The 24,115-nt window shown below is 35.7% G+C and overlaps 1 protein-coding gene across 1 annotated transcript in view; it reads left to right on the forward strand.

The window, feature by feature from the left end:
- Window positions 1-24,115, forward strand: part of LOC111154553 (potassium channel tetramerization domain containing 9) — a 40,444-nt gene that overhangs the window by 1,188 nt on the left and 15,141 nt on the right. The window contains exons 2-6 of the mRNA XM_022514209.1: window positions 7,945-8,066; window positions 10,513-10,556; window positions 14,293-14,389; window positions 15,012-15,070; window positions 15,276-15,404. Of these exons, the coding sequence (XP_022369917.1) occupies window positions 7,945-8,066; window positions 10,513-10,556; window positions 14,293-14,389; window positions 15,012-15,070; window positions 15,276-15,404 (451 nt within the window). The remainder of the gene's footprint in view (window positions 1-7,944; window positions 8,067-10,512; window positions 10,557-14,292; window positions 14,390-15,011; window positions 15,071-15,275; window positions 15,405-24,115) is intronic.

Raw genomic sequence — 24,115 nt, forward strand, 5'->3', positions numbered from 1 at the left:
CTGCTCCAAAAATTTGAACCACGTATAGTTTGTTGACTATATTTTTGTGTAATTCTGATTTTAGAGATTTAATGTATAAAAACAACTGGCATATATTCAAGTTCTTGAGTTTTCATAAATATTACTTCAAAATATACCTCACAGGGCTCATACTATTTCTGACCATTAACTTTCTAAACTTGTTTTGTCTGTTAGCTACTAATAATCTAAAACTTACATTGTTACTGGAAGAAAAAATTAGTATAGCCAAACAATTCTAATATGTTCTCAAAAACAGACCTTTGGTTGACCTTTTTATCTAGCATCTTTTTGTTTCTCTCTGAAAGACAAGATGTTTAGACTCTCATAAATATTTAACTAGCTCTAATTCTCCTCTGAAACCACTGGATTTTGTTCTTTCAAAGATCGGCTATGTTAATCTTAACCATATATATTTTAAAGCTATCTAGTTTTGACCAGATCAGGTTTTGGGGTTTAAATTTTTAAATTTTTAAAAAATATTTTGAAGGGAGTCTCAAAAGATTGAAAAAAAAACACATCTCAAGTAAATAAAGATAAATATATTTATGTTGTGAAGATCATAAAGACCCAGACTGGAGAAAGAATACTAGTATGATTCAATATTAAAAACAGATCATACTATAATCCTTACTACTCAATTAGAAAACATATTCTTTGCCAAAGTTCTCAGTGTTTCCTCTCTCTCCAGCTGATTAAAAAAAAAACTGTAATTACTCTTATTTGACAAAAGAGCACAGAATACGTTAACAGCTTGCATGTTTATGTAAATAACGTGACTAGAGTTAGCCAGGATTGGCATGATCGTGACACAATGTTCAAGAAAGACATGCTGAAACAGAGCGCTACTATTAGAGTTTGAGTTCCCGTCCAGCAATTGGAATATCTGTCACTTTCAGTCTCTCCTTATTAACCTAGCTTCTATTTTTGCTTCCTGTTCTAAACTAAAAGATTAGTGTCTGTTTTTTCAAATAAGTTTCCCTCCTATAAAGCTGCTTCAGTGGTTGCCAGACTGGGCCCTAAAGCCTGGGCTTGGAGAGGCAGAGAGTTACAGCAGGGAACTACATCATATGCTTACCGTGACTTTTCTATATACTGAATGAACATTAAGTGTCACTAGTACGTGCTTTGATGTTGTAGTTGTAGAGAGGGCTGTGCGTGCTCGTGCTTGCCAGAGTGAGATAGTACACCACAGAGGGTGTGCAAGAGGAGCCAGGGGAGTTTAAGAAGAAATATTACACTTTTTATTTATATTTTTACCTGGAAATATATAATCATATGAAAACTTGATTTTTTAATCCGTAAAGACACACATGTTTTCCATTACTGAATATGTCAAGTGGTCTCAAGTCTACTGAGAGAAGGGAGTGCATTCATACGTGAAAACTTCTTCCCCGGTTGGTTCATGTTGGTGTATTGTGATGTACTGAAGCATACAAGTGCGGGTTAGGATTGCATTATCCAGTTTTAACTAAATTAACCTTCACCAAAATGCCAAGTGGCTGTAAAAGATTCCTTCAAAGCTGCAGACTCAAGACTGTTACCTGAACACAAGTAAGCAATGAGAAGATGGCAAAGCTACCACTTCTCCAAATATAAGCCATGAGATTTGGAAAAGAAAAAAAAATCTCTGGACCTAAGAAGTCCAAAAGTGTCAGTTTTTTTTGTTTGTTTTTTTTGTTTTTGTTTTTTTTTTTTTAAGATTTACCTATTTATGTGAGGGCGCTCTTGCACGTGTGCAAGTGGGGGGAGAGGCAGAGGGAAAGAATCTTTCAAGCAGACTCCCCACTGAGTGCCAGAGCATGAATTAGGGCTCAGTCCCATGATCCTGAGATCATGACCTGATCCAAAACCAAGAGTTGAATGCTCAACTGACTAGACCACCCAGGCACCCCCAAAAGTGCTGAATTTTAAGAAGACTAAAGTCCTATTTAATAGCTGTTATTAACTGTAAGCCACTCCCTAAGTGTATATTGTTCTTTGAAACATAAGCTGATGATGAGATGAGGTCACCCTAATTAGCAAGATGTTTAAAAATATTTTCCAGTATATGAAGACAATAAGATGTTTTTGTTTTCCTTTCTTGTTTGTTTTCAGTGTTTAAAATCAATTTTACATTTGGCATGATTTCCCTAAATTTAAAGATATTTAGGGGATTTTTACCGGCCAGTAGCATATTGAAAGTCGATAAAGGTCCTCATTTGGGAAATCATATGTTTTTTCTGACCGTGGCATAAACTTTATATATAAGTAAATAAACATACAATACAAATGTTTGAGCACATGCCCAAAAATGTTTTACTGATGGGGTACATAATCAAAATTGTTTGAAGGCCATAATTCTAAAAAATTGGGATCTTCAAATGTGTTTTTTTTAGTTGCTCCAAAAGGATCAGTGTATCCTCTCATCCTTTCTCCGTATGCCTCAGAATTCCCATTTTTTTCTTTTTAATATTCTCTGTAAATAGCATTAAGGAATTTGAATTGAGGACTCAGACATCTGAATGTTGTAAGTGTCTTCTGAGTAACTAATGTCAGCTCAAAATTTCTGTATATTTTGAACAGGAGTTGCTTTAACTTCAGAATATTTAGTAATAGGCTGTGCAAGTCACAGACCTTTTTATATCTTATTTTTTCAGCCAGAACTTACTGAGTACCCTCTTGTACAAGGAACCATGCCAGCTCACTGCAGACATAAAGGGATGTGAGATAGATCTCCTATACTGATGTTTACACTCTTTATCCAGGACATAATTGTTTTCTTCTGGCTTTGATATTAGGTCAGAAATGTTGTTGATGTAAAGTATCCAGATTTGAATCCATTATATTAAGTTGAAGAAAGATGAAATCTATGTGACCTTTGCCTATTGAGATCTAAACATTAATAAGAACTTGGCTCTTCAACTTTAAAACATTTAAAAAATACATTTGATACATATAAAGAATATTAATATACATAATACTTAAGAGGAAAATAATATACCAAATATCATTAAACCTGCCACACAACATAAGAAAAAATATTACCAAAACTTAATGTGCTTATTCACTTTCCTATTCCCCTGCTTATCTATGAGGTCAGCTAATTTCATGAATGCTGTATTTCTCTTTGCTGTGTGTCTTTAATAGTTCAGTTATTAGATAGTTAATTATATATATATTTTTAAATTTGTTATATACATCTTTAATAGATATAACTGATCTGTATAACTATATATAACTGAACTGTATATTTGTCATCTTTGGGACATATCCTAAATGGATGTCATATGTAATATCTTTGAACTTATATTTTTCATTCAATATAGTATTTCTAAGATTACATCCATAATGTTACACATAGTTTAGTTATTTTTGCTGCTTTATAATAGTCCATTGATTACAAGCACTATCCCATTTTATCCATCCTCCTGTCAGTGGACATTTGGGTTGTTCATTTCTTTATATTTTGCTATTAAATTAACAGTGTTGCCATGAATATTCCTGTGTAGGTATCCTGGTGCACAAATGCAAGCATTTTTCTAGGGCAGTACATTGCAAACTTTAGCATGCATTGGGATCTGTTGGAGGAATGGAGAAAACACATTGCTGGGCTCCATCCTCAGTGCTTCAGATTCAGTAGATCTAGGGTGGGGCTAGGAATTTGAATTTCTAACATATTTCCAAGGTGAGCCTAATGCTGCCAATATAGGGACCACACTTTTTTTTTTTTTTTTTTTTAAGATTTTATTTATTTGAGAGAAAGAGAGAAAACATGAGCAGGGGGAAGGGCAGAGGAAGAATCTGGCTCCACTCTCCTACCCCCTGCTCGATTTGGGGCTCCATCCTAGATCCCAGTACTCCAGGACCATGACAGGTGATGACAGCTGCTTAGCCTACTGAGCCACCCAGGCACCCCTAGGGACCACATTTTTGAGAACCAATGCTCCATGAATATAAGTTGTACTAACAGTTGACCCTTGAACAATATGGATTTGAACTGCACAGGTCCACGTATGTTTAGATTTTTTTTTTTTTTATAAATACCCTATAGTACTATGAATATATTTTCTCTAGCACACTTTGTTATAAAAATAGAGGAACATAACTTAAACGGTATGTATTAATTGACTGTTTATGTTACTGGTATGACTTCTGGTCAGTAGTCGGCTATTAGTAAACTCTTCGAAGAGTCAGAAGTTGTATGTAGATTTTTAACTACACAGGAGGGGGGAGTTTGTGCCCCAAAACCCTGCATTGTTCAAGAGTGAACTGTATTGGGTGTTAGGTATATGAATGTTTAATTTTTTAAAATGCCAAATTGTTTTTCAGAGTTAATTGCAGTAATTTTATATCCCACCAGCATTGCATAAACCTTCCCACTGATCCACATCCTCCTCAATGCTTGATACTCTCAAGACTTTTTAATATTTAATATTTTAATATTTGCCTTCTTGACCTAAGGTTATGTTCTCTTTTTTAGGAACAAAATAATTTTAAAATATGTGGAATTTAAGAAACAAGACAAAGAGGAAAGGGGAAAAAGAGTAGCAAACCAAGAAACAAACTTAACTATAGAGAACAAACTGATGGTTACCAGAGGGGAGGCAGGATTGGGGGGATGTGTGAAATAGGGGATGGGGATGAAGGAGTACACTTATGATGAGCACCACGTGTTGTATGCAAGTATTGAATCACTATATCAAACACCTGAAACAAATGTTAAACTGTTAACTAACTGAAATTTAAATAAAAACCAGCCCCCCCCCAATTTTAGTATTGAACTAGAAGTGTAGGTAGAGTAAATTGAGTCCTGTGTTTAGTAATTGTGACTGATGGTTTGGTTGAATAAATCAGCCTGCATAAATTGAATAAGTATTTTTGATAGTATATTAGTTAATAGATAATATGGGCATAAAGAAAAAATGCTTTATGTACATTTTATGTAATTTTTAAATTTGAATAACATAGGTTACAATTTGAAAATGGTGTTTAAAGGCAAATTAAAACTCACTAAACTGATATGCCCTCCTAGACATATTATAATATTGGCTTTCCCAGTTGGTAGATGGCTTTCACTTGTCTTGAGGTCTGAAATTTAGAAAGGATTAAGTTAAATAGTAGCATAATATGGTGATCATTAACTTAACTAGAAGCACTTCTTAATTTACTCCATAGAATGTTTCCATTCTAAGTATAGTGCTTTATTTATTAAAGTGGATAATCCCAGTAACTTGGGAACTCCAGGTCCACCCTGGGGAGCATACCACACAGAAAGCAAATAACCATTCTTAGCGTGATCATTTTATAGATGCTCAGCCTCTCTGAGGACTAAAATAAGCTTAGTATATAACAAAGCTCTTATCTATAATATAAAGGATTTTCATTGCTGCTTTCTCCCCAACAAAGCTGTTACATAAAGAAAGGTACATGAGCCAGTCTATTAGAGACTTTCTTATCAACTTAAAATGTTTTCCAAGCCTATCACATTTTTATGTTGGTATATATCTATTTTTAAATTAGATATTCTGATTGGTTCATAAGACAGATTTTGAATATTATGTTTACAGTTTAATTCCATCTTATTTGTTAGTATGCTCAATAAAGTAAAGCTAAAGTGATCTAATTAAAAAACAAATGCCAAAAATGCCCTCCAAATGAAAAATAAGAGTGGTAGCCCAACTTGAGGGCAGTTTTCAAATCTACAGAACTGTGAGATTTCTTGCAATAATTTCACTACTACTTTCTCTAATTGCTGGCCTCTAATTGTGTCAGTTGCATAACATCGATACATTAAATTTTCCTCCATTTTGTGATAAGGCTGGTTGAGGGAGAGGAGTGAAAAGAAATGGGGGAGAAAGTTGATGTTCTAGCAAGGAGAGGATAATGTCAAATCAACCAAAGCCATGTAAAAATATATAAGAAGCAAAGGTCAATTAAAAACTTCTTACATAATGGCAACTATGACAAGAATGCTGAAATTGGAAAGGATTTTCTTACTCTCCCCTGGCAGTTTCCAGGCTGTAAAAGTCGATGTACATTTGCTTTGGTCAGTCTCTTGTGTTTCTATGCTTTTGATTCTTTTCTGTTTTCTCTCCACACCCTTTCTCTGCCCAGATGGGTTTGCTGCATGTAATGCCTTGTGTTTTTTCTCTTCCTTTTCTCCCAGGAACATGTATCTGCAGTAACAAAATTCCAGGCTCTATTACAGAGGCAAAAAAATGATAGGAAATAAAGGAGACACAATTTTATTCAGGTTTCAGTTATGTATGGCATGTTTGCTGTGTTGAGACACTGCCAAGTGCTTTCCATTATTTTTTTTTAAAACCATGGCAAGATATACATAACATAAAAGTTACCATTTTAGCCATTTTTAAGTATACAATTCATTGGCATTAAGTACATTCACAGTGTAACCTCACCCCTACTTCCAAAACTTTTTTTATCATACCTAGTAGAAACTACATATAAACAATGACTTTCCAATTCACCCTCCCCCCTGGTAATCTTTATTCTACTTTCTGCCTCTATGAATTTGCCTATGTCATATCAGTGGGATTACATAATATTTGCCCTTTTATGTGTCTGGCTTAGTTAGCATATGGCTTCAGGATTCATCTATGTTGTAGCGTGTATCAGAATTTCATTCCTTTTAATAGCTGGATAATATTCCATTGTGTGTATTTACCACATTTTGTTTATCTGTTCATCTGTTAAGGACACTTGGATTGTGTATGACTTTAATCCACCTACATCCCATTAAAATTGTGCTTGCCTACAACTCTTCCCTAGAATTCCCCAGCTTGCTATAGTTATCTGTCCTTTCATCTTTATTATCCAAGAGAAGACACTTGGGAATCTGAATACTCTGCCATGAAGATTGCACACTTCCTTATTGGCAAACAATTCCCTCTATACCCTGCTATTCATTTCATTTATTTAACTGAAAATTCAAGGTCTACTAAACTCCAGTCACTGGTAAACAAAGGATCAGCCTTGTTTCTTATTTCATATGGCGCTTTGATCCAGTATCCCGTGGGAAGTTGATTGGCTGTTCATTCTTCATGGTCAGCCCCTCATCTATGTTTTATTCTTAATTTTCAGTGATCCTGATAATGGTAACGCTATACAAATCAGCCACTGGGAGCCCATAGTTAAAATTATACTGAAGCAAAAAACAACTTAACTACATGTAGAGATTCTCAGCCTCCCCACCTATGCATTTGCATTGCTCCTACATCTATCAGACTGTGCCTGATGTAAAGCAGGAGAGAACAATTCACTGTATCCCAGCTGTTGGCTGTATTTAGAATGTTAGCTAAAATCTGGCTTTTATAATATCAGTAGTTACTGAAGAATTAAATGAAGTGGGAAGTTGTTACCTTTCACATGGTGGTTGATGTAGTAAATGTTACCATAAACAGTAAATACTCTATTTTTAAAATAAACCATTCCTATAACAAAGGAATAACATAAAAGCAACATTACAGAGGTCTCAGGCACTTTGCTAAGCTCATACCATGCAGTAACTCATTTCATCCTCATGATCTGATGTTGGTGTGACTTTTATTCATTTTTGGTTAAAGCAACAGAAGCATGAAGAATTTGTTTAATTTTTTAATTGTATTTGTTTAATTGTAATTGTTTAATTGTTTAATTTGTTTCATGTCGACAGCTAAAGGATGTCAGAATCTACATGCAGGTGTGGGTCTGTCTTCAGAACTAGAGCATTATTTAACATACATAAGATAGTAGATTATTTTCATGCGGAGATGATTTCTTACACTCTGATTTTGGATTTCAGCAATATTAGTTATAAGAACCTCTCAAAATCTCCTTTTATTTGGTAGTCTGATTTTTAGTCCTGTTTATAGTATGGTGGTTTATGATTTGTAAATAATGAAATTCATTATATAAGTTGTCCAAATTAATCTGGTGTGTTCACAGGTGGTCGCTGTGTATGGAACTTTATCTGATTTGCTTTCTGTGGCCAGCAGTAAACTCGGCATAAAAGCCACCAGTGTGTATAATGGGAAAGGTGGACTGATCGATGATATTGCTTTGATCAGGTAACCTTCACCTTCTTATAAGCTGTCTACAGTGTTCCCTCAGCATCTTGGTGTTCTGCTGTTTCCCTTAGGCAGTAGTTTAATTATTGGTAAGAATACAGAATTTTGGCAAATGATTGCCTAAAATTTGCTCTTTAGAATTTAAGTAATTTAGACTTCTGCTATATGGTAGAAGATCCTCAGTAGGTTCCCATATTCTGATAGTCTTTCTGCATATTTCATACATGGAATTTTTTTCTTTCTGTTAGAGGTGGATCTAATAGGATGTGCAGTTCAGGAGGGGTGTCAAAATTTATTTTGGTATTATAGAATTGATGTACATACATTAACTCATGACTTGATTGCCTCTGAACGTGTGTTTTTGTAAGATAAATTTAAAATGTTGATCCTTCTCCACTTGTTATACAAATAGTACTCACAGCGAAACAGGCCAGTTTGCTAAATGACTAATTTACACAGTTCAAAAATCAGTTTGTCAACTGACCAATTTGCCCAGTGTTTTCCAGTTGTTAATTTCACATTTTTTAAAAAAAATTTTTTTATTTATTCATTTGAGAGAGAGAGAGCACACAAGCAGCAGGAGAGGCAGAGAGAGAGAAGAGAAGCAGGCTCCCCGCTGAGGCAGCCTGGAACCTGATGTGGGGCTCAATCCCAGGACCTGGAGATCATGACCTAAGCCAAAGGAACACCTAACCATCTTAGCCACCCAGGCACCCCTCACCACATCTTTTCTACTTCTTTTCCCACCGGCTTATAATTTGGGTTTGGCTAATACCCATTTAGCATGTTTCAAAATTCAGATGCCTAGAACTTTTGACTCTGAAGACATGCATTTTTTTAATATTGGAAATCTGATTGATCTCTTTGATTTCATATGTTCCTGCTTATTGTTCAGTTCATTTCCTAAGAATGCTTTGAGTTTCATAAACCTTACAAGGACCTACTTCGGTAAAAACTTGCTAAATAAAGTAGAGCTTTAAGTAGGGTTAACTCACCAGTGATCACCACCATAGTGATTTTTTTTTTTTGTTAGGTTTTGTTTTTGTTTTTAAATATCCCAGGCAGATCTGTCTCCTTAAAACAAATTAGTTTACCTCATTCCATCCTCATAGGATCATAGAATTTTGAAGCAAGAAGAGACTTGAGCAAGAAAATAGGAAGGGAATGCTAAGTACTGACTCTGCCCAAGTCACTTCCATTTAATTGGCAAGACATGGGATTCTTTAAAACGATGGTATGAAGATAATGATGCGCTAAATTACAGTAGCTAATACAAAAATACAAAGCTAATTCAAAGTTTAGTTTTCATTTAAACTCAGGTCAGAATGACCTTTCAACATAATATACTGCTTTTGAAGGTAATCGCTTCTAATCTCTTCATTTTATAAATGAGGAAACTAAACATCTGAGAAGTTCAATGTCTTACCTGAGTCACACAGTTTAGTAGTTGATTTTTGTTAATGAGAAGAAAACAGATGTTCATACTAGTCTTAAAAAGTTAATTGGCATAGTGATTAAGTAGAAGAGATTGTAGACTTAAAAGATATAGCTTTAAAATCCAAATCAATTAGAATTTCTTAGTTTTTTCAACATCTGTCTCCCAGCTTCTTTCAGTTTTGATAGATAATTGAGTCTCATTGTTGGATGATTTGCATCAAGCTAAATTTCTCCTTAACCCAGATGCTGCCTCTAAGAAACATTCAGTGTATTCCTATGATGCCTTATAGGGAATAAAAATTTCTACAACATAGAAGGTCAGAACTGAAGCCTTCTGAACTAGAAAATATCTACTTGATTAAGAACTGGTGGCTCACAGTATAATCTCTAATCATTTATTTGCACTAATAGTGAAATATATTGAGGTAGGGGAGTAGAATATGCACTGATAATCTAGAATTTTGGGATTATATGCAATCATTTTACCTTTGGGTGTGTGGTGGGTGTTATGTGGTGGTGTTAATGAGTTTTTATAGCGGAGTTCTGATTGCAATTTTATTCTTCCTAGATGTAACATAAAAATGTATTTTCATTTCCAGAGCACAGAGCAGCTGATGATTTAGAAGAAAAACCCAATAATTTATTTAGGGTTATAGAATTAAAGTAAAAAAAGAAGAGTTGGCAGTGCCTTTAATCATTATCCCTTGAGCATGAGAGTATGTTCTCCAGTTGATAAGAAAGCTGTGAATTCACATGATTTGCATAGTGGGTTTTGTTTGTTTTTACCATTTTAAAAGTTCTTCCATGTGCAGGACCTTATTTGAATTTAAATCCAAAGACGGTTAAGTCAAAAAGTTAAGCAAAGCACTGGAAACTTAGTTTCTTTGCAATATAGATTGATAGCAAAACCTGTCTTCTGCATAATTCTAAGGTATAGGTCCTCTAGTCAACTGATAATTAATGTGATTTCTGGATTTTGATGGTGGCTTTTAAATTTTGATTTTCCCAGGGATGATGATGTTTTGTTTGTGTGTGAAGGAGAACCATTTATTGGTAAGTGACTTCCTTACAAGCCAATTTTACCTGCCAAAATGAAAAAGATGGCAAATATTTTACATGCACTTATTAAGCTTAATTGAAAAGGATCTCATGACAGCATTCAGATCTTCATACCTTTTTGTATTCTAAATTGGGTGTGTGTTGAAGTAAAGTTTTAATTTGAATTATATTTTAGTATGGATACCTCATCTTTTACATGCCTTTAAAATGCACTGAAATTGCACAGGTTCATCAAAAATGACATGATAAGGTTATTTTGATTGTGGAAATACAACTTTTTTCTGATATGTTCTCCTTGAGAGTAATTGTCCCAATTCCTGTAAGTGTTAGGTTATAGAATTTTGAGTGTGCACTGCTTGCATAAGTTAGCATTTGACAATCATTCACAGTAGTCATATCAGATCAGTCAAAATAACTTGATATCAACCACGTACACAGACACATAGGCTACTTTTTGATTTGGAAGAAAGCTTATACAATTGTGCATCTCAAGAAAAAGAGCCTAAGGCTTAAATAACATCAGTGTTCTTTAATGAGTATTTGATATATTTAGGTCCATACAGTCTGACCCTGAATATTTAAGAATTTGTGTAAGACATGACAGTAATTGTATTTGGTGAGCGGAGGGAATTCTTAGGATCATCACACAGGCAGTTGCCAAATTAGAAGTAAGTACATTCTCTTCTCTGTCTTTATCTTAAGACGATGAGCACAGATTTTTCCACATCTTTTATCCATTAGCTTAACAAAGTATTTAGAAGGCAGTGGTCACTTAATTGGTTCATTGTACACATACAAACAAAAAGTAATCAAGTAATGTTTTTATCTTACCGTTATGAACTTCTGGATTTAAAAATATTTGGTATGTTTTCATGTTTTGCGTTTATGGATGCTTACATTGTTTTACATTTGACTGGTGGAAACCTCTTCAACTCCTTTTATTACAACCCCGTTGGTCTTTTATAGCTTCCTTACTATCTGGAATAACAAGGTATTCATCTTATACTTCTGTTGCAGACCCAGATCAATATGTTTTCCAAGAAGCCTTAATGTCTTTTAGTAGGAAATGTCATTTCAAAACACAGTCTGGGTGTCAGACAGGCTCATTGCCACTGGGTTCATTATTTTACTAGGCTTTTTGGTAGACAGAGTTGAAAATACATAGCTAGCTAGAAATGAAATTTATGTGTAATATATGATAAGAAGGTTTATATAATATATGGCATTATAAGAGAGAGGTAAAATTTCTCCTGGGTTCATATTCACTCATACTTTGGTTTATAATCAGGATTGTTAAGATTTTTATTTAACCTTTTCTGTCTTATACCTATGTCTCCTTTCATCCATATCAATAATTCTGGCTTGGGGGAATGTAGGGAATGATAGAATTATGTCACATAAGTACTCATTTCATCCCACACAAAACACACATAAAAGTGTCAGTATCAGTTCCAATAGTTTCAATACCAAGATGAATCCTAAAGACAGTTAAACATTTTTTTGCAAATGCTCATTCCTTTCTTTCCTTACTTAAAAAATAGTTGTATTGTTTCTACATTATCAGCTTACATAGCCATTATATACTATACTCTCTCTTAAAACTGTCACTTAGCTTCACTCTTTCAAATGTATTTAATGCTCACCCCCAATCCTTACATTGATGCCTCCAGTGGTTGTCTGAAACTTATTCTCTAGTGGATTCTTTACAAAGAACTTCCAAGAAGAACAATGTTCTCTGACATCTCACATGTTAATAACAGTTTGTGGCTTCTATTTTTGACAGTTAATTTGACTGGATGTAAAATCATATGTCAAAGCTGAACAAATTGAAAACTTTAATGATGTATGTTTTATTGTATATCAGTTATCTCTCAACTACGCTGTTAAAAAAAATCCTTGGTTCATATTTTCTTTCTTCAGATATCTTAAATATGTTGTACTCTGTGTTATTCTGGCATAAAATGTTTGTGTCCAAAAAATATCATTCATAATGATTATTTTTCCTAGGTCACTCAAAGGATTATTCTCTTTCTTTAAAGAACAGTAATTTTGGTAGACTTTTTCTGAGTATTCTGAGCTGATTCTCTCTCTCTGATAAGTGGTGGACCCTGTCAATATGTACTTTCTTTTTTTTTTTTTTTTTTAAGATTTTATTTATTTATTTGACAGAGAGATCACAAGCAGGCAGAGAGGCAGGCAGAGAGAGAGAAGGAAGCAGGCTCCCCGCTGAGCAGAGAGCCCGATGCGGGGCTGGATCCCAGGACTCTGAGATCATGACCTGGGCCGAAGGCAGCGGCTTAACCCACTGAGCCACCCAGGCGCCCCAATATGTACTTTCGAATCTTCTTTTAATTTCAGAAAAGTTTTCTTGAATTCTAAATTATGCATTTATTTTGTCCCCCTGCTTTAATTTTCTTTCAGTACTCCTATTGTTTGTATGTTGGATATTCTACACCTGTCTTCTATATCGGAAATCTTCTCTGCACTCCTTTTCATCTCTTCCTTCATTTCTTATTATTTTAAAAGTTTTCCTCTTTTTCATCTTTTCTTTCCCTTAAGGTATTACCTGTTTATTCTCTCCTGTGTTTCTTCTAGTGTAGTTTCATTTCTGAATTAGGCTTTTTTTTTTTTTAAGATTTTATTTACTTATTTGACAGAGATCACAAGTAGGCAGAGAGGCAGGCAGAGAGAGAGGAAGGGAAGCAGGCTCCCTGCTGAGCAGAGAGCCTGATGTGGGGCTCAATCCCAGGACCCTGGGATCATGACCTGAGGCGTAGGCAGAGGCTTTAACCCACTGAGCCACCCAGGCCCCCTGAATTAGGTTTTCATCATAGTTCTCATTCTCTCCTCTGAGTTCTCTCACCTCATTTGTGAATTTTGTAATTCTGGGTTATGTTCTTTTCATATTTGATATTATTTACTACTTTTAGCATGTTTGGAATATTTGGTAATAGTTTTTATCTATTTTGGGGGCATTTCTTTCTGGCACATTTTCATTGTCTATAGGGATGTAATTCTTATTCTTTGAAAATTTTTGTATGAGATTTTCTGTTGCCCATTTAACATGAAATTGTTTTCTTTAACTTGAGAAGGGAAAGCTAACTTAGGGAAGGTTTTCTAATTTCATGGCTCTGAAGTTCACTTTTCTGTTATTTGTGTGACATTAAAAAATATATAAGTCACCTTCTGATGTATTCTGGCTGTTTTAGACCTTTTTAACTTTTATTTGGACTCCCTTCTCTTTTGTCTCTGTCTTTGTTCTGTTCAGCTTGGGTTCTTTTTCCAGCATCTTATCCTTGGTGTATTGGGCTTTGTCCTAGAAGGGAGTTTTGGCTGGTGGGTTTTGAGGTTCATTTCTAGCCTCCTCAGATCTTACTGCAAACTACTTGCTTCACCCACCCATGGATTGAACATACCCCTTCCACTTTTAGTCCGCTATTCTCAAATAGATTTGCCAAGCTTTGAAGTGAGTATGGATTACTTTGAAATTCTTAGGTTCATCACCTAACCTGTTGTTTCTGTCAGCTTCTTCCTTCAAAGATGCTAATACCGTGGTGCTCTTCTATCTGTGGGATTACCTTATCGGTTTTGTCTTAAATACTGTCGATGCATCTCTAATAGCTCTGTTAAGCTTTTATGTATGTTTTTACTGTCAAAGTTGAAGCTTATTGCCATCTTCCCCATTAACTCAATCTTACCTTTTTTATTGTTTTCTACATGTCATTTCTAGATCCTCAGACAGATTCTAAACAACCTGAAGGGTTGTCAGGATCTCACACAGACTGGCTAACCTTAAATGTTGGAGGGCGGTACTTTACAACTACACGGTAGGTGCATGTGAATGTGTGCACAGGTGTGTGTTTGAGGACACTATGTAGTATTTGTTCTTTCCTTCAGTTTTGATGATTTCCTTAGAAAAGACTATAGTACCTTGTGATCTTAAACCATTTTTTAGAAAGTTTTTTTTAAAGCATAGAAGAATGATTCACAGGTCTTTCCAAAGAAAGCACGAATGGCATGAACATGCTTTTTAGGTATCAAGTATTTTAGGGTTTTAGAACAGGTTTTTTAGATGTCAGGTAGTAAACATGTAACACAAGTAAAAATGAACAGTATTGAAATTTGTAGCAACTACAACTGCTTATGTTAAAGGGGTAAGAACAAGGCAAGTTTAGGTCAAGAATATTGTGCTATAATAGCTTGCTAGAAGGATAAATTAGTGTTTAAGTTAAAGGAACCTAAAACAATATTTGAATCAAAGGAAATGCCAGATTAGAAAGGATTTTGACAAGTGGCAACTTATTGCACATTTTTGTTTCCCAGCATCACTCCTACCAGGTTATAGCATGCATCTTTTTGAGAGAGCAGCTGGGATCAAGTATACTCTTGACTTATATGTTTGTTTATAAAGACAAATGGAGAAATCAATTTTTTTCCCTGAATTCTTAGGAGCACTTTAGTGAATAAAGAACCCGACAGTATGCTGGCCCACATGTTTAAGGACAAAGGTGAGTGCAACACATTGTTTTCACATTTTGTGAGATCTCTTTATAGCTGTATTGGCTTAAATCTTGTCCTTCTGTACTTTTTAATGATACCAATAATTTTTACACGAATGAAAACTTACTAGTATGTTACACAATTTTTCTTCCTAAATTTCTAACTTTGTTTATTGTTCATGGGGGCGTTCTCTTCACTATAATGGTGACACAGGTGTCTGGGGAAATAAGCAAGATCATAGAGGAGCTTTCTTAATTGACCGAAGTCCTGAGTACTTTGAACCCATTTTGAACTACTTGCGTCATGGACAGCTCATTGTAAATGATGGCATTAATTTATTGGGTGAGTTTTTATGATTCCTCACATTTTTGTAAAGTTGGGATTTTTAAATTTTGTTTCCACTTGCAGAGTAATATTAGTAACATATATTTTCATAAAGCGAAAGTATATCTTTTCCACTTTTAAAACTAAATTTTTTTATATATATGAGCATATATAGGTATGGAAATAGATGTAGGCATAGATACAGTCTTTGTGTATATGGGTATATGTCTAACCCATAAATTCTGATTTTAGATTCTAAAGAGATTAGATTTTATCACAAGGGTCTTTAAGCGATTTTGTTGTTTTTAATCAAATTGTGACTGTGACTTCACTTCCAAGTTATGCACCTTCCCATCATGTTGAGACATAGGGTCATCAAAAGGCGAAATTATCTTCAGAATCATAAGACTGGATTAGAATCTCAATTCTACAAGTTACTAGAAGTTTAACTTGGGGGAATTCTCTCTTGAGTCTACTTTGAAAATAGAGTATTAAAAATATGCTCATCCCTGACTACATCATAGGATTTTCACATTATAGAGATGATGTCAGCCAGACCCCTTATAAAGCAGTAGATGCATCTTCAAAGCTCATGGGCCTCTACCTGACTAAATTTGGTGTGACTTGATGAGTGGTGGGGGTGTGGTGATCTTGAGTGCACATTCCTAGTTAGCTTCCACAGATTGTTGCCATGTAGGTGTGTGGACATAGGGTGTCAAAGCCTTGACTTTTAAAAGAAAAGATAGAAATCTAAAATTTTATGTGAAATCTTCTTGTTTTGAAAATACTGTATGCCAAAAACATCAGTATCAGCCTGGGCTGGTGGTGAGGCAAAGGAGCTAACTTAACAATCTCTGGAGTATGATAGATAACATTCAGTAACTTTCATTGTTTCTGTTTTAAAGTCTGCATTGCCTTTAAAGCTTACCCATTGCAAAAAAATGACCTTATTTGACCTTTCACCTAGCTTCATACCTATTCATTACAAATTCTTTGTTGCTTTCTTATTTTTTACCTACCAACTGTTGCTTAAAACCATGTAAAACCTATTTTTATTTTAGTCATTCTGCAGAAATTATCATTAGAAAAATAAGCAATGGTCCTCTGTTGTACAGTCCTTTGCTTTTCAGCAGCTAGACCACTCCTGCTTACACACTGGTGGCCACTTTTTTTCTGAGGACACTTAAACTTCACTGTGTATCCTATGGGCTCTTCGATGCTTCCTAGTTCAATTTTTCTCTGTATCACTGATAGCCTTTCATATCTTCCCTGCCTAGGAGAGAACATCAGAAACACATATCCATGCTATCCCAGACTTCAGCTATTGCCAAGCTATGCTTGTTCCTTTTTCAGGTTTCTCAGCCATTGTTTTATTTATTCAGTTGTTCAGCAAGCAGAGCTCTGTACTGGATTCATTTTATAAAGCGTTACTACTTCTAATTAGTACAAAATCTATCCAGACTCTTCATAACATTTACAGGTTGCCCAACTGATTATATGCTTTACAATAATCCACACTGACTTATTTACCTTCTACCTCTATTTACTTAAATGACCTTATTTCTTACTCTTCCTAATTTCTGCTTTCATCAGTGAATATATTTTTTCCTTACTTTCATTATTTGTTTTCTGCCTTTAATGACCTTCACTTTTTCCAGTGAATCATGTTGTCCTATTCTGCTACCATTTATCTTCAAAACCTTCTTTTTCTGATTTTTAAAAAATATTTTACTTATTTAAGAGAGAGAGAGCATGAGTGGGGAGGAGGGATAAAGGGAGGGAGAAAAGCAGACTGCCCACTGAGCAAGGAGCCCAGCACACAGGACTCCATCCCAGGACCTAGAGATCATGACCTGAGCTGAAAGTAGACACTTAACTGACTGAGCCTCCCAGGCACCCCTCATTTTCTGCTTTAAATTCTGCTTTCCTTACCTTGTAGGTAAATTTGACTTCGATTATTCTCTAACTTGAAAGCTTTTCTTGCATTGCAATATTTTATTTCCTTGAAGTCACATAAATTTCTGAACACATAAATTTGGTCTGAAGTCACATAAATTTTCTGAACCCCAGTTTGATAGTAAAAAGAGAAAGGTCGTAAATGTCAGGAAACATACAATTTAATAATGATCAAGATGATCATTTGCCTACCAAGTGCCAAGCATTATACCTAATTATATATTGCATGTCACTTTTTTTTTTTTTTTAATTAACATAGAATGTATTATTTGCCCCACGGGTACAGGTCTGTGAATCATCAGATCAGACTGACACATTTCACAACACTCACCATAGCACATACCACCCCCACGTCCATAACCCAGCCATCCTATCCCTACCACCCCACCACCCCAGCACCCTCAGTTTGTTTCGTGAGATTAAGAGTCTTTTATGGTTTTATCTCCCTCCCCATCCCATCTTGTTTTATTCCTTCCCTCCCTACCCCCGATGATCCCCCACCCTGCCTCAAATTCCTCATATCAGAGAGAGCGTATGATAACTGTGTTTCTCCAGTTGACTTATTTCGCTTACCTAATACCCTCTATTTCCATCCACATTGTTGCAAACGGCAAGATTTCATTTTTTTAATGGCTGCATAGTATTCCATTATATATCTATCTATACCACATCTTCTTTATCCATTCTAGGTTCTTTTCCATAGTTTGGCTATTGTGGACATTGCTGCTATAAACATTGGGGTGTACGTGCCCCTTTGGATCACTGTGTTTATATATTTAAGGTAAACACCCAGTAGTATAATTGCTGGGTCATAGGGTGGCTCTATTTTCAACTTTTTGAGGAACCTCCATGCTGTTTTCCAGAGTGGCTGCACGAGATTGCATTCCCACCAACAGTGTATGAGGGTTCCCCTTTCCCCGCCTCCTCACCACATCTTTCTTTTCCTGACTTGTTAATTTTAGCCATTCTGACTGGTGTGAGGTAGTATCTCACTGTGGTTTTAATTTGTATATCCCTGATGCCAAGTGATGTTGAGTACTTTCTCATGTGTCTTTTGGCCATTTGTAGGTCTTCTTTGCAGAAATGTCTTTTCATGTCTTCTGCCCATTTCTTGATTGGATTATTTGTTCTTTGGGTGTTGAGTTTGAGAAGTTCTTTATAGATTTTGAATACTAGACCTTTATCTGATACATCATTTGAGAATATCTTCTGCCATTCTGTTGGTTGTCTTGTGATTTTGTTGACTGTTTCCTTTGCTGTGCAAAAGTTTTTGATCTTGATGAAGTCCCAGTAGTTCAAAAATGAACTACTTGCTTCCCTTACTTCCTTGCCTTTGGCAATGCTTCCCTTGCCTTTGGCGATGTTTCTAGGAAAAGTAGCTGTGGCTGAGGTCAAAGAGGTTGCTGCCTGTGTTCTCCTCAAGGATTTTGATGGATTCCTGTCTCACACTGAGGTCTTTCATCCATTTTGAGTCTAATTTTGTGTGTGGTGTAAGGAATTGGTCCAGTTTCATTCTTCTACATGTGGCTGTCCAGTTTTCCCAACACAATTTGTTGAAGAGACTCTTTTTTCCATTGGACATTCTTTCCTCCATTGTCGAAGATTAGTTGACATAGAGTTGACGGTCCATTTCCGGGCTCTCTGTTCTGTTCCCTTGATCTGTTTGTCTGTTTTTATGCCACTACCATACTTTCTTAATGATTACAGCTTTGTAATAGAGCATGAAGTCTAGAATTACGATTCCACCAACTTTGGTTTTCTTTTTCAACATTCCTCTGGCTATATGGGGTCTTTTCTGGTTCCATATAAATTTTAGGATTATTTGTTCCATTTCTTTGAAGAAATTGATGGTATTTTGATAGGGATTGCATTAAATCTGTAGATTGCTTTAGGTAAATGAACATTTTCACAATATTTGTTCTTCCAATCCATGAGCATGGAACATTTTTCTGTTTCTTGTGTCTTCCTGAATTTCTTTAATGAGTACTTTATAGTTTTCTGAGTACAGATTCTTTGCCTCTTTGGTTAGGTTTATTCCTAGGAATCTTATGGTTTTGGATGTCTTCTGTCTTGCTCTTGGTATATAGAAATGCAGCTGATTCCTATGCATTGATTTTATATCTTGACACTGTACTGAATTCCTGAAAGAGTTCTAGCAGTTTTGGAGTGGAGTCTTTTGGGTTTTCCACATAAAGTATCATATCATCGGCAGAGAGTGAGAGGTTGACTTCTTCTTTGATGATTTAGATACCTTTTATTTCTTTTTGTTGTCAGATTGCCAAGGCTAGGACTTCTAGTACTATGTTGAATAGCAGTGGTGATAGTGGACATCCCTGCCGTGTTTCTGATCTTAGCTGCAAAGCTGTCAGGTTTTCCCCATTGAGAATGATGTTCGCTGTGGGTTTTTCCTAGATTGATTTGATGATATTGAGGGACGTACCCTCTATCCCTACACTTTGAAGAGTTTTGATCAAGGAAGGATATTGTACTTTGTCTAATGCTTTTTCAGCATCTGTTGAGAGAATCATGGTTCTTGCTCTTTCTTTTATTAATGCATTGCTTCACATCGATTGACTTACAGATGTTGAACCAAACTTGCAGCCCAGGAATTAATCCCACTTGATCGTGGTGAATAATCCTTTTAATGTACTGTTAGATCCTAATGGCTAATATTTTGGTGAGAATTTTTGCATCTGTGTGCATCAAGGATATTGGTCTGTAATTCTCCTTTTTGATGGGGTCTTTGTGTAGTTTTGGGATGAAGGTAATGCTGGCCTCATAAAATGAGTTTGGAAGTTTTCCTTCCATTTCTATTTCTTGGAACAGTTTCAGGAGAATAGGTATTAATTCTTCTTTAAATGTTTGGTAGAATTCCCCTGGGAAACCATCTGGTCCTGGGCTCTTGTTGGGAGATTTTTGATGACTGCTTCAATCTCCTTAGTGGTTATGGGTCTGTTCAGGTTTTCTATTTCTTCCTGGTTCAGTTGTGATAGTTCATACATCTCTAGGAATGCATCCAGTTTTTCCAGATTGTCAAATTTGCTGGCATCAGTTGCTCATAATATGTTCTTATAATTGTTTGTATTTCTTTGGTAGTGGTTGTGCTCTCTAGTCTTTCATTCATGATTTTATTAATTGGGTCCTTTCCCTTTCCTTTTTGATAAGTCTGGCCAGGGGGTTATCAATCTTATTAATTCTTTCAGAGAACCAGTTCCTAGTTTCATTGATTTGTTCTACTGTTCTTTTGGTTTCTATTTCATTGATTTCTGCTCTGACCTTTATTATTTCCCTTCTCCTGCTTGGTTTAGGGTTTCTTTGTTGTTCTTTCTCTACTTTAGGTGTAGGGTGAGGTTGTGTATTTGAGAACTTTCTTGTTTCTTGAGAAAGGCTTGTACTGCTATATACTTCCCTCTCAGGACCGCCTTTGCTGTGTCCCAAAGATTTTGAACAGTTGTGTTTTAATTTTCATTTGTTTCCATGAATGTTTTCAATTCTTCTTTAATTTCCTGGTTGACCCATTCATTCTTTAGTAGGATGCTCTTTAGCCTCCATATATTTGAGTTCTTTCCAACTTTCCTCTTGTGGTTGAGTTCTAGTTTCAAAGCATTGTGGTCTGAAAATATGCAGGGAATGATCCCATTCTTCTGGTACCTGTTGAGACCTGATTTGTGACCCAGGATGTGATCTATTCTGGAGAATGCTCCATGTGCACTAGAGAAGAATGTATATTCTGTTGGAATGTTCTGAATTTATCTGTGATGTTTATCTGATCCAGTGTGTCATTTAAGGCCTTTATTTCCTTGTTGATCTTTGGCTTAGATCTGTCCATTTCAGTGAAGGGAGTGTTAAAAGTCCCCTACTATTATTGTATTATTGTTGATGTGTTTCTTTGATTTTCTTGTTAATTGGTTTATATAATTGGCTGCTCTCATGTTAGGGGCATAGATATTTAAAATTGTTAGATCTCCTTGTTGAACAGACCCTTTAAGTATGATATAGTGTCCTTCCTCATCTCTTATTATAGTCTTTGGCTTAAAATCTAATTGATCTGATAGAAGGATTGCCACCCCAGCCTTCTTTTGATGTCCATTAGCATGGTAAATTGTTTTCCACCCCCTCACTTTAAATCTGGAGGTGTCTTTGGGTCTAAAATGAGATTCTTATAGACAGCATATTGATGGGTCTTGTTCTTTTTATCTATTCTGCTACCTGTGTCTTTTGATTGGGGCATGTAGCCCATTTACATTCAGGGTAACTATTGAAAGATATGAATTTAGTGCCATTGTATTGCCTGTAAGGTGACTGTTACTGTATATTGTCTCTGTTCCTTTCTGGTCTATTTTTTTTTTTTTTTTTAAGTTTTCATTTATTTGACAGACAGAGATCACAAGTAGGCAGAGAGGCAGGCAGAGAGAGGAGGAAGCAGGCTCCCAGCTGAGCAGAGATCCCGATATGGGGCTCGATTCCAGGACCCTGGGATCATGACCTGAGCCAGAGGCAGAGGCTTTAACCCACTGAGCCACCTAGGCGCCCCAGGTCTATCTTACTTTTGAGCTCTCTCTTTGCTTAGAGGACCCCTTTCAATATTTCCTCTAGGGCTGGTTTTGATGTTTGCAAATTCTTTTAATTTTTGCTTGTCCTCAAAGCTTTTTATCTTTCCTTCTATTTTCTTTTTTTTTTTTAAATAAAGATTTTTATTTATTCATTTGACAGAGACACAGCAAGAGAGGGAACACAAGCAGGGGGAGTGGAAGAGGGAGAAGCAAGCCTCCTGAGCAGGGAGCCCAATGCAGGACTCGAGCCCAGGACCCTGTGATGATCATGACCTGAGCCGAATGCAGATGCTTATGACTTAGCCACCCAGGCACCCCTCTCCTTCTATTTTCAAGGACAGTCTAGCTGGTTATAGTATTCTCTGCTGCATAATTTTCTCATTTAGTGCTCTGAATATATCATGCCAGTCCTTTCTAGCCTGCCAGGTCTCTGTGGGGAGGTCTGTTGCCAATCTAATATTTCTACCATTAGATCTTACAGACCTCTTGTCCCGAGCTGCTTTCAGTGTTTTCTCTTTGTCACTGAGACTTGTAAGTTTTACTATTAGATGACAGAGTGTTGACCTATTTTTATTGATTTTTGAGGGTGGTTCTCTGTGCCGCCTGGATTTTTTTTTTTTTAAGATTTTATTTATTTATTTGACAGACAGAGATCACAAGTAGACAAAGAGGCAGACAGAGAGGAAGTGAAGCAGGCTCCCTGCTGAGCAGAGAGCCTGATGTGGGGCTCGATCCCAGGACCCTGGGATCATGACCTGGCCCGAAGGCAGAGGCTTAACCCACTGAGCCACCCAGGTGCCCCTGCCTCCTGGATTTTGATCCTTGTTCCCTTTGACAAATTAGGGAAATTCTGTGCTAGAATTTGCTCCAGTATACCTTCTGCCTCTCTCTCTCTTTCTGCTTCTTCTGGGATCCCAGTTATTCTAATATTGTTTCGTCTTATGGTATCCCTTATCTCTCAAATTTTCCCCTTTTGGTCCAGTAATTGTTTATCACTCTTTTTCTCAGCTTCTTTATTCTCCATCATTTGGTCTTCTATATTACTAATTCTCTCTTCTGCCTCATTTATCCTAGCAGTAAGAGCCTCCATTTTTTATTTCACCTCATTAATAGTTTTTTTAATTTCAACTTGGTTAGATTTTAGTTCTTTTATTTCTCCAGAAAGGGATTTTATTTCTCCGGGAAGGGATTCTCTAGTATCTTCCATGCTTTTTTCAATCCCAGCTAGCACCTTGATAATAGTCATTCTGAACTCTAGTTCTAACATATTATTTTTTTTTTAAAGATTTATTTATTTATTTAACAGAGATCACAAGTAGGCAGAGAGGCAGGCAGAGAGAGAGGGGGGAAGCAGGCTCCCCGCTGAGCAGAGAGCCCAATGTGGGGCTTGATCCCAGGAACCTGGGATCATGACCTGAGCTGAAGGCAAACGCTTTAACCGACTGAGCCACCCAGGCACCCCAGCTCTAACATATTATTAATTTCATATTGATCAGGTCCCTAGCCTTTGGTACTGCCTCTTGTTCTTTTTTTTGTGGTGAGTTTTTCAGCCTTGTCATTTTATCCAGATAAGAGTAGATGAATGAGAGAACAAAATACTAAGAATTTAACAATGACCCTAGAAAAATATATACTAACCAAATCGGGGAGAAGAAAGGAGGGAAAAAAATATATATATATTTTTTCATTTTTATTTTTATTTTACATATATATACGTATGTATACACACATACACATATGTGTGTGCATATATATAAAATATAATATTATTTATATATATATATTAGACTAGTGAATAGAATAGAGCCTTACACTTGATTTTGGGTGTATTTTGGTCTGTTAAGAGAAACTACCTCCCAAAACTTTAAAGAAAGAAAAACTTACATATATTTAAAAATAAAGGTAAACACATCAAAGGGATGGAATATTACTGTAAGGATTAAAATTACATATACTTAAAAATAAAGGTAAACACGTTGAAGGGATGGAATATTACTGTAAAGATGAAAATTTAAAAAGATTCTAAAAAAGCATTGATAAGAGGTTGGTCAAAAAAAAGAAAAAAAAGAGGAAAGAATGTTATCAGGCTGGAGACTAGAACAAAGCCATGCAGTAGATTTAGGGTATATTTTCATCTATTAGAAGAAATTGAATTCCAATTTCTATTAGAAGAAATTGTATTCCAAAATTTTAAAGAAAAAACCTATCTGTATACAAAAA

Source organism: Enhydra lutris, unplaced genomic scaffold (assembly GCF_002288905.1).
Source record: "Enhydra lutris kenyoni isolate GAN:26980312 unplaced genomic scaffold, ASM228890v2 scaffoldscaffold3, whole genome shotgun sequence".
NCBI classification, from domain to species: domain Eukaryota; kingdom Metazoa; phylum Chordata; class Mammalia; order Carnivora; family Mustelidae; genus Enhydra; species Enhydra lutris.